Source organism: Zalophus californianus, chromosome 3 (genome assembly GCF_009762305.2).
Source record: "Zalophus californianus isolate mZalCal1 chromosome 3, mZalCal1.pri.v2, whole genome shotgun sequence".
Classification (NCBI taxonomy): domain Eukaryota; kingdom Metazoa; phylum Chordata; class Mammalia; order Carnivora; family Otariidae; genus Zalophus; species Zalophus californianus.
In genome coordinates this window covers 73,451,179-73,461,611 of record NC_045597.1, presented here as the reverse complement: position 1 = coordinate 73,461,611, position 10,433 = coordinate 73,451,179, and the positions used below count along the sequence as shown (strand labels likewise).

General features: G+C 52.1%; 1 protein-coding gene across 1 annotated transcript; it reads left to right on the top strand.

Moving 5' to 3' along the window:
* Positions 1 to 5,609: 5,609 nt before the first annotated feature.
* Positions 5,610 to 10,172, top strand: PDX1 (pancreatic and duodenal homeobox 1). The gene is made up of 2 exons (XM_027591163.1): positions 5,610 to 6,012; positions 9,724 to 10,172. The coding sequence occupies exons 1-2, from the start codon at positions 5,610 to 5,612 to the stop codon at positions 10,170 to 10,172; spliced, it is 852 nt and encodes a 283-aa protein (XP_027446964.1).
* Positions 10,173 to 10,433: the final 261 nt, after the last annotated feature.

The following is a 10,433-nucleotide window of genomic DNA, read 5'->3' as shown; positions in this document are numbered from 1 at the left end:
ACAAAATACACAAAATAAGTTTATTCAAATACAGCTTCTCTCTGCACAACAATACCCTGATAAGACATATCTACCATAGGAAGAATTACTAATAGGAAAATTCAATGAATTTGAGACCACAGTCAAACAATCTGCCTTTACTTTCATTACTGCAGGAGAGGGAATGATTATACCCTAGGTAGAGCTGACTCCCCCACTTTAATCCACACAGATATCTCATTTTAACACTTTTCTATGGGTCTTAGATTCAGAGGACATTCAGAGGAACCACTTTGACAGGGGTGTTTCTGGATCCTTCCAAAGAAGACCAGGGTTGCACACGACCACCTTCCTTATCTGGAGAAAGCAGGAATGGAGCAGGATTCCAGGACTGCTCTGACCCGGACACTAGAACTGCTCCCTTCCTTCCCAAGCTATTTTAGGGTTTCCTCTGAGTTTATGATAATAGTTTCATCTCCAACCTGGAAATGGAAGAACCATGGAAAATACAGTGGGGGAAAATACAGTGGCCTCTGGCTATAAAGACACCGCTTTGATGCTGGATTCCACATCTCCTGGGATAGGAACAGCATATTTAGCTGTGGTTAGTTCGCTCCCTTCAAGTCTTCTGTTCAGGACTTTCCTGGATGTAAAGATGAAGCCCCTGCATCTCCCTCACACCTGTTTCTCTCTCTCTGCAGTATGCAGAGGGCTGGCAGGAACAAGTGCCATCCAGTGCTCCCCACCTCCTCCTACCCATTTAAAGCACAGCCCCACTTTGGGTCCCATTCCCTTAAAAGACATGGTGTTTCTAGGTCTACCTGCCTGGCAATGTCCTTAAACATGGACTTGTGGTAACAGCTCTGCCATTCTTTTGGATGCAATAATGATCAATAGTTAAATACTTCAGATGCATTATAAACAATGCTGGGGAAAAAAAGGAAGAGTTGACCATTTGTTCAGTGTCTGTGAAGAGCCAGGAATGTTAGACATTTTGTCTAATTGAATTCTCACACAAATAACTTAAAAAAATATTTCTTCATTGTCTACACATAGCAAGACAGTATAGGGTCACATCTAAAGCCAGACCTCCTCAGCTTGGATCTAGGCTGTGCGATTCTAGGCAAGTTACTTAACATCTTTATGCCTCAGTGTACTGCAGAGCAAAATAAGAATAATAATACCTACCTCATGGGATTTTAGTGAGGATTAACAAATGTGAAATATTCGAAACAGTGCCTGGCTGCCTGTGTTTGCTATTATTATTACTATCTGCAATGGGTGTACTTTATGGGGCAGTACTATTGTTCCCATTTTACAAATAAGGATCGAGAGGCTTAGTGGAATTATATAACTTGCCAGGGACACACAGCTTGTGCGGGGCAGGAGCAGATTTGGAGGATGGGTATATACAGCTCCTAAGAGTTTTCCAGGGTACACCAAAGCCAGAACACATTTCTTCTACTGAGTTTGTCACTCAAAGAGATTACAGACATGCACATATACAGGGCTACACAGTTATTTAATCAATAAATGTCATTGAAAATACTTGGTCTGCCAACTAATAAACCATGTGAAATGCGGGATGGTTTAGGAAGATGGCTGGAATGGCCAGGAAAGGTGGGTCAAGCCTCCTTTGGGTTCCTGGAGGTAAGGAAAGGTTCCCAGGAGAAAAAGGATTCATCACAGGAAAGAGTGATGGGAGGGGGGTGGAGGGCAAAAAAAGGGGGGGATTTCAATGGAAGCAAGAAGCTGGTTATCTAGGATGAAGAAGGGAAAGGGATGGCCAGGGTTGGGGTTTCAGGAGATTGATTACACATTTGGATGATAGGGCAGAGATGGGAACCTGGGGAAAGCAAGCCAAAGGGATGGGAACTGCAAGAGCAGGCCATGGGGATTCTGGGGGTAGAGCAAGCAGGGGGCCTTAGACGCTTTGGAATGCCAACTTCCTTTCACACTTTTCCTTTCAGCTGCAAAGTAAACTAAGGGCCTCAGAAGGATTAACTAAAAACTGGAGGAAAGGGCTAGTGTCTGCCAGTCCTATTCCTGGGAGAAAGCACTGAGCAGTGTGGGCAACTGGGCAGCACACAGTCCTGGGGTGCACAAAGTCTGACCTGTCGCCCCTTCTACTCCTCTCTCACGCTAAAGAGAGCCAGCGAGGTAGAGGACAAGACAACTGTCCAATTAACTTACATTTCTAGGCTGCATCTATCTATACAATGGGGGGTGGTGCTGAATTTCCCAGAAAATAATTTCAACTCTCCACTTTTGCTGGCTTGCCCCCATGAATGTGTGGAAAGCCTTTGATTCAAAGTCTGAAGTTTTTTCTGAACAGGTTACCCTTGGCCCTCTCAGACCTAGGTACCAGACTCTAAGGAAATCCTGGAGTCGAAGGAGGGGAGAATGATTTGCCCTGGAGGAATAAAAACCAGCATAAGTGCCCACTGAAGGAAAGGCTCCTGTACAAAAATTCAAAAGTAAATTACGGAAGTATTCTCATTACATACAGCACATTGTTTGCTTTAGCATTTAACTTTTTTTATTTTTAACAGCAAGTTAATTATAAAAACAAAGATGGCCTAATAAATTAAATTCCACACAAATTCATTATAAACACATCTTTGGAGTTAAGTGAGGTTCATCTGTTATTTTTCCCCCTTAGTAGTGGAATACAGTGGCTTAACAATTCTTATCACTAAATCAAATTCAGCCCTTGGCATGCTTGGAAGACTCAGCTACTGACCAAGAAAAAGGTCACCTCTGCTCTCGGGGGCACAAACTGTGTTTCCAGAAAGGAAAGGGAGAAGAGGGCAAGCGAGGACCTCCAGTATCTGTGAGGGCTATCAGGACGTCCTGCTAATAAACGACTTTTTCACTGTCCACACTATAATTGGTTTACAGCCTTTTTTGTTTATTTATCCATAAGAGCTGCTGTTAAATGGCTCGGGAAGGCGCTCGCCTAATGGCTCGGTATCGCTCCTGGGCCTGTGGGAGGCGAGAGGGGAGAAGGCGTCAGCAGGGATTCAGAGCGGAAACGCATTTCACCTGTAATGGACTTGGCGATTTTATGATACCACGAGCTATATCCACAGAAGAAATACAATACACGCTCTTGCTCAGTGCAAGGTTGTGCGGGTGCGTTTTCTATATGGGTATACGTTATAATTAGCCAATCCAAAAACCCTGTTGGTTTTGTCCCACCATAATCAATGGCTGTTTGACTTGTTTCCTGGGTCACTTGTTTAGGTAGTGAGCCACAGAAAATACTAATTGTGAAAATGAGAATGCACCTCCATGGAACACTTTCAGCACCCCTGCCCCTTCCCCCACGTTTCTGTTCAGCCCCGGGCTCCCGGTTTTTTGCCAGAGAGCGGGATAGGCGGATTTGCTTTCTGCTGAGCGCCTCTTTTCTTTCTGCAGGGTCGAGCAAAAATTTTAAATGCGAGCAAATGAAGCATCGAAATGGAGACCAATTTACAGAAATGTGCAATTAGATGAGAAGTGCAAAATAAACACTCTGGGTCGGGGGGTGGCGGGCGAGGAGGGGAGCGGGGGAGGAGAAGGGGGGGTCTACGGACTGAGTCGGGAGTTGCCAAGGGGGGAGGGGAGAAAGAGAAGAGTTGGGGGAAGGAAGGTGGCCGATCTTTGTCCCAAGCGGAGCTCGCTGCCCGCTCATAACCGCGTCGCCAAGTCAACCCGCGGCGACTTGGCAGATTATCTCCGAGGGTCAACACGCCGCGGCCGGGCAACCCCCCTCCCGCCCTGCCTGCTGATCGATGCGGTCACTCGCGGCCCGGTGATAGCGTCTGGTCCTCCGCAGCCGCCGCCAACAATGGATTCATTGACGCGGACGCGGACGCGCAGAGATTAGGGGCGCGGGTCCCGCCGCCTTTTCCTCCCCGGCCCCTAGGACCGCAGGTGGCCCTTTTCCCTGAAGAAATCGCCGGAACTCCCCCCACCTAACCGGCTTGCTTCAGTCCCGAGCGCGGGCACCAAAAAAGGCCGGGACCTGTGCGCGTCGCCACCCAGGCGCCGGCCACTTGGTGCTCAGCACTCTTCTAAACGCAAATGTTGAGACGGCACCTGCATCACACAAGGCAAGGAATCTGCAGGGAAGTCCAAATTCCCAACTGGCTTTTGCTTTTTAATGAAAAAGAGTATTTCAGAGTAGCGCACTCAAACCGTATGCATTTAAAACACATATTTACACAAGGAGAAAATACATTAAAATCTTCCTCGTCAAGGGCTGGATGTAATCTGTTTAGGAAAGTCAGATCGCAGTGATTTCCCCTTAGTGGTTCTTTGCGGTTCACGTTCCCTCTTAACAAGGCTTTTCAGCAAACGTGTCCAGTTTTTCTGAAACCCTACATGTTGGTTCGAGGAATGTGGTTCTTTTGGCAGGACCTGGTCCAAGGCCACCCAGAACGCCCTGGGCAAACGGGTCGGCTGCGTTGGTCATGCCCAGGCCACGGCTTGGGTGCCACCGCGACCCGGAGAGAGTCTGTCCGCATCGTCCGGTGGGAAAAAAATCATCTCTATTTAAGTGAGAACCCCAGAATACCCAGAAGTTACGGAACCGGTGGAAGCCCCAGACTAACGCTGTCATAAAAACGCAGCGCTTTTAGTTGTTTTCTAACATTTCCCTCCTCTCTCGGACTTGCCTTATTTCGGACCCTGGAGTACGCGTTCTCCAGCTGACAGATTCCGGCTGTGTGTCAGGATCGTGGAAAAGCCATTACGGATCTGGAAACCCCATGCCAACCCCGTCCCCTCCTCCCAGCCACAAGAGGTGACGCTACTTCTCCCCCCCGCCCCGCCACATTAGGAAACTGCACTGAGTTGGTCAAATGAACCCCAGTTTCCCAAAATCAAAATTAATAATGCCCTTCAGTTTAAAAAAATCAAAAGCCACTGTGAACGATTCTGAAGTTACAGTTTACACTCCAGAAGTCCCCGGAGCAGGGCCACATATTAAAAAACCTACAACGAATGCTGAATCTTTATGTAGTTAACACACTGACATCATCGTGCTTGTGCACAAACTTCATAAATAAAATAGGACCAACTGCTTCTGACCTATAGAGCTCGGTCCGGTAAACTTTTCTGACCGTGTTCCCTAACAGTTAAAAAAAATCTTAAATCCCCAACCTCGGCATAAGTATATTTATGTTATATTAATTAACTAATGTATTATGCACATTATCAAAAAAAACAAGAAAATAGATCACTCAAAGTATGATGAAAATATATTTCTATAATTGAATGTAAATCTTAATATTTTCATGAGTGCTCCACTTTCCACAGCACGGCCAGCTGCGCATACAGGTGTGTGCGGTAAACTCAGCTGAGAGAGAAAATTGAAACAAATTCAGGTGCTCTTGGGTACCTGGGCCTTGCTTCTTAAGGCAGTCGGCCAGGCCAATAATGGCCCCAGGCTGAGCCACGTGGGGCACAGCGGAGCCTATGGCGCGGCGGCCGGCCAGACAGTCCCCGCCGGTGGCGGGTTCCCTGGGCGAGCAGAGCCGAGCTGTCAAAGCGAGCAAGAGTGGCGCCGGGAGTGGGAGAGCTGCACAGGTCCAACTCCCCGGCTCCAGCTCCCTGCTCCTGGCGTACAAGCCCCGGCGGCAGCCATGAACAGCGAGGAGCAGTACTACGCAACTACGCAGCTTTACAAAGACCCATGCGCGTTCCAGCGGGGCCCCGCGCCAGAGTTCAGCGCCAGTCCCCCTGCGTGCCTGTACATGGGCCGTCAGGCCCCGCCGCCGCCTCCCCCGTTCCCGGGGACCCTGGGCGCTCTGGAGCAGGGCAGCCCCCCGGACATCTCCCCGTACGAGGTGCCTCCCCTCACCGACGACTCCGCGGTGGCGCACCTGCACCACCACCTCCCAGCTCAGCTCGCGCTCCCCCACCCGCCGGCCGGGCCCTTCCCGGATGGAGCTGAGCCAGGAGCCCTGGAGGAGCCCAGCCGCGTCCAGCTGCCTTTCCCGTGGATGAAGTCCACCAAGGCTCACGCGTGGAAAGGCCAGTGGGCAGGTAAGCCTAGCTCCCCACCCCTTTTGTCCTCACCCGCTCTCGTACCGGCTGCCCCTACCCCCAAACGCTCCCCAGGACCCTCTACCGGTTCGCGTTCCCAGCCCCTATGGACAACCCAGGGTCGGACTAAACTACATAGGGAGCCAACTAGGCCATCCTGCACAGAAGTGCCTTTCTGGTCCCACTTGGAACGTCTTCTCCACTCAGCTCTCCTCCTGGGAGCTTAAACCCCTTCCTTCCCTGTACACTGAACTCCAGCAGCCTGCGCACCCGCAGAGAGCTAAGGCATGGCCGAGCTCCAGGCTTCAGACCCTCCGGATCCTCCTCCAGTGGAGGATCAGCCTGGCCCGGAATCCAAGGAGTGAGCGTCAAGGAAGCCGAGCAGGGCTCTGGGATGCTCCCAACCCGGCCGGGGCGCGCCTGTAGAGTCCCGGGCCCCCTCTGGCCCTGGGCCCATCCGGGAGGCTTCATTAGAGGAGTGCAGGCAGTCTTGGAGGTACTCAGTGGATGCAGAAAAGCAGGGAAGACAAACTGCACCCAAGTTTGCAAAGGCGTTCGGCGCGACCCGGGGTTGGGAGGTTGGGGCGCTGGGGGTACTCACCGCAAGACCGAGGCCTGGCTGCTCAGCCTGAGCGACAGCAGCTGGGAGAGGCGTCTGCGATGCTAGTTCAGTTTTGAACACACAGAAACGTTCCAAGGGGTCTCCCCGGTGCTGCTTCCCAGCAAGTGAGTTTGAGGAAGGAGATGCTCTCCTTGCACGGCCGTTTCAGGGAGGCGTGAGCACTGGGTCCCCGTAGCCCTAGGCGCCGGCTTGTCACAGAAGGTCGTGCCAGGAACCCGGAGGCTGAGACGCGGAGCGGCCCCCAGGCCCTTTCCCCGCCCCGAGCTGGCCGCGGGTTCTGGCCGCTACACAATGTTATCGCTTCCGTGCCGCGGCCACATGTGGTCACACCTGCATGGCGCGTAGTTGACTTTTATTTTCCTTCCAGTAGTCGGGGGTAGGGGGAAAGAGGCTCGGCTGGCGCCCCCACACACACACACACCCCAGAGTCCTCGGCGCCCTGTCTGCCCCTGGTGCCTGACACGGACCCCGGGGCAGCCCAGCGAGCTTTGTGGGGTCCGGGCTCGCCCAGGGTCCCCGTGGCTCGCCTCTCCCCCTAGTTCACTTTCTTGCGAAGGCCGAGTGTGAGGACCGAGCGGGTCCGCGTCCGGAGTCAGGACAGGGCCAAACTCAGCCGCAGTCTTCCGCACCTACCGCGCAGCCCAGGGTGAGGGGGGCGCCCGACGCTGCCCCGCGCCTGTGCGTACTTACGCAGTCCGCGCGGCCGCCGCCAGAGGCTGCGGAGTCTTGGGAAATGCGGGATTCTTCGGAGGCGGGAGGGCCAGGTCCTTCCACGCAGGGTGGGGGCTGGGGACGCGCATTTCCGGCATTTCCGGCCCTCCTAGGGAGGCCCCAAGTGGAGAGTTCTGAAGCGGGGTAACTTCCCCACCCCACCCCCAGGGTGTGAGCCCTGCACTGGTGGAGCTTGGGCTCGGGCAGACCTAAGGAGCCAGACAGTAAAATCCAATGAAAAATGGGCGGCCTTGCCCCGGGATGGGGGAACCCTTAAAGGGTAACATCCTCGGGTTGGAGATTCAGGGGAAGAGGCCTTTGCCAGAGCCCTCTACCCGCTACAAGCTCAGCCCAGGGGGAAGGGGCCAATCCCCTTTCCTGGACGCTGCCTGTGGGGTGCTCCTGCGGCCTAGAGGTCCTCCCGGAAAACTCTGGAAGGAACAGAGCTTCATGGGTCTGTGAACGCGCCTGCCCACTCCTAGTGGGGTTTCAAAGCCCTGAGGAGAGTAACGTGATCAAAGGGCTTTCATTTGTAGTACAGATACTAACAACAATACTATAGGAAATTTTGAAAACATCGACCTAAAAAAATGAACTGCATCAGCCTCACTGGCTGGCGGGCTTGTCCCTAAACCGACCTCACCCTGCGCCTTAGGGAAGGGCGCAGACGTGGAGACTCTTGACATCTTCTCAATAACGCCACCAACAGCCTCCATCCCTGCCAACTTGTCCTGAGCATTGGTCTGCTGGGGAAGTGGACCCTGCCGCAGTGGCTTGCAGCACCTCCGTGACACTGGCGGAAGAGGGCCAGAGCCCCTAGAGATTGTGGATTGAATTTAAGAACCTCGGAGGTCCTTTTTAACGTTCCTTTAAGGCTCCCTTGCTTCTCTTCCATGCCCAGGAAAGCTTAGAAGGGTAAGACTCTGGAGATGCTCCCCAGGGAGCAGGACTCCTCTGCTGACTCTGGCCCAAGCCTCAGCCTTGGGTTCTGGGCACCTCCTTTTGGCCTGGGGGAAAACTCTCCTGCCCAAACACACCCATACTAGCTTTTCCAATTCCCTAAAGCTTCCTAACAGTCACAGGAGAAATATCCCAGACTCTGTCCTAAGACAAGAAGATTTAGGCGTCTTCCTAGAATGTTGGTGGAACTTAATTCCGCTGCTCCGTGCAATCGGTATCACGCAGAAAAAGGAAAAGAAGCTCAAGACCTGGAGCACAGCGGCAAACAGCAGGTGTGCAGCGGTAATTTGCTTGGCCAGCGGTTGTTTCCTTGCCACCCGGGCTTGGAGCTGGAATGCCTGGAGCCTTTGACTCCACCACTACCCGGTCTTCCTTAGGGCTCTCTGTTCCCAGTGGGAATCCAACCCCCCCGAGGCTCCCCGCTCACCTTTCCAGCATTTGGAGCCTAGGACAGAAAGGCCAGGGCTGACAGGGATATTCCTTGGGGCCCAGAATAGTTTCCCTTCTTCTCCAGGGCAGGGATCCGGCAGAGATTAAAACAATTATAGAGAATTTACCAGCTCTTGAGTCGGGGATGATGACAACAATATAACTGTATAGAGAGATAACACATGGTCAAATATAACAATATATGTCATAAGCTCAGGGTGTTTATTAGCTGAAGGTTTTTCACAATGAGGGTTGCACTTTTAAGTTGATTGTGAAATCAGTTAACTGGGCTAAGACCTTTTTTAAAAAATGAAATAGTAAATAGTTTACCATTAATATATTTTTATATATTTACTGTATACTATTTACTATATATATTTATTTACTAATATATATTAATAATAGTAAACAATAATTTACTATTAGATAGTATCATATATGGTAAAAGTTGGTTTTATGTCCTGAATTTTTTTTTAGTGTTCAATAATTTATCATTTGAGTATGTCCTGAAATTTTTTTGTGTCAGTTCTATGTCCGTGTGTGAACTGGATAGTTATCTGAAATGTATTCTTACTGTGAGTCATCCTTAGAAAGCTGTGATTTTTAAAAAGTCCTATATTAAAGGCATTTGTTGCCTTTGTAGAATCAAGTAGGTTTAGATATCTATTGTGTGTGCATTTTAATCACCATCGACCCAAACACAGGCCAAGTGAACCCACTGAAGAATCACTGGTTGATAGAGCCCACCGCCTGCTCAGAGAGAGAGCCTGAGAGCACGCACTGCTTTGACCTCCAAGAAAACGCAACCTTTACTAGAGAAGGGCTGCAGGAGACCAGACTGAGCTCTGGGATAGGAGGTTGTGCTCGGTGTCAGGAGCACCTGGGGGAACCAGGGCTCCCAGGACTGGGGAGGAAGTGTTGGGCTGCGTGGGTGGGGCAGGAGGAGCCAGGGGTCGAGGGACCACACTCACCTGACCTGTCGCCCACAGGCGGCGCCTATGTTGCAGAGCCAGAAGAAAACAAGCGGACGCGCACTGCCTATACGCGTGCGCAGCTGCTGGAGCTGGAGAAGGAGTTCCTATTCAATAAATACATCTCGAGGCCACGCAGGGTGGAGCTGGCCGTCATGTTGAACTTGACCGAGAGACACATCAAGATCTGGTTCCAAAACCGCCGCATGAAATGGAAAAAGGAGGAGGACAAGAAGCGCAGCTGCGGGCCAGCGGCCGGGGGTGGCACGGATGCTGAACCAGAACAGGACTGTGCAGTGACCTCGGGTGAGGAGTTGCTGGTGCTGCCACCATCGCTGCCCCCCGGTGGTGCTGTGCCGCCCGCTGGCCCCGCCGCCGCCGCCCGAGAAGGACGCCTGCCACCTGGCCTTAGCGCGTCGCCGCAGCCCTCCAGTGTTGCGCCCCTGCGACCGCAGGAACCCCGGTGAGAGATGGGGGCTCCTCCTGGCCAGGCGGCTTCAACCACTGGGAAAGAAGGGGGGAACGGTGTGGTCGGGCCCTGGGTATGGACAACCAGCCCTGGCCTCTGGCCGTTCGAGGGGTTAGGAACTGCGGAAGCCACCCCAGACGGAAGGGGAGAACTCGAGTTCTCAGATGCCTGTGCCAATTGGGGCACTTTGGGGAGACCCTGACAGACCTGGAAGGAGAAGAGAGGTTTTCTGTAATATCTGGGGCCTCTTCCGGTGGTA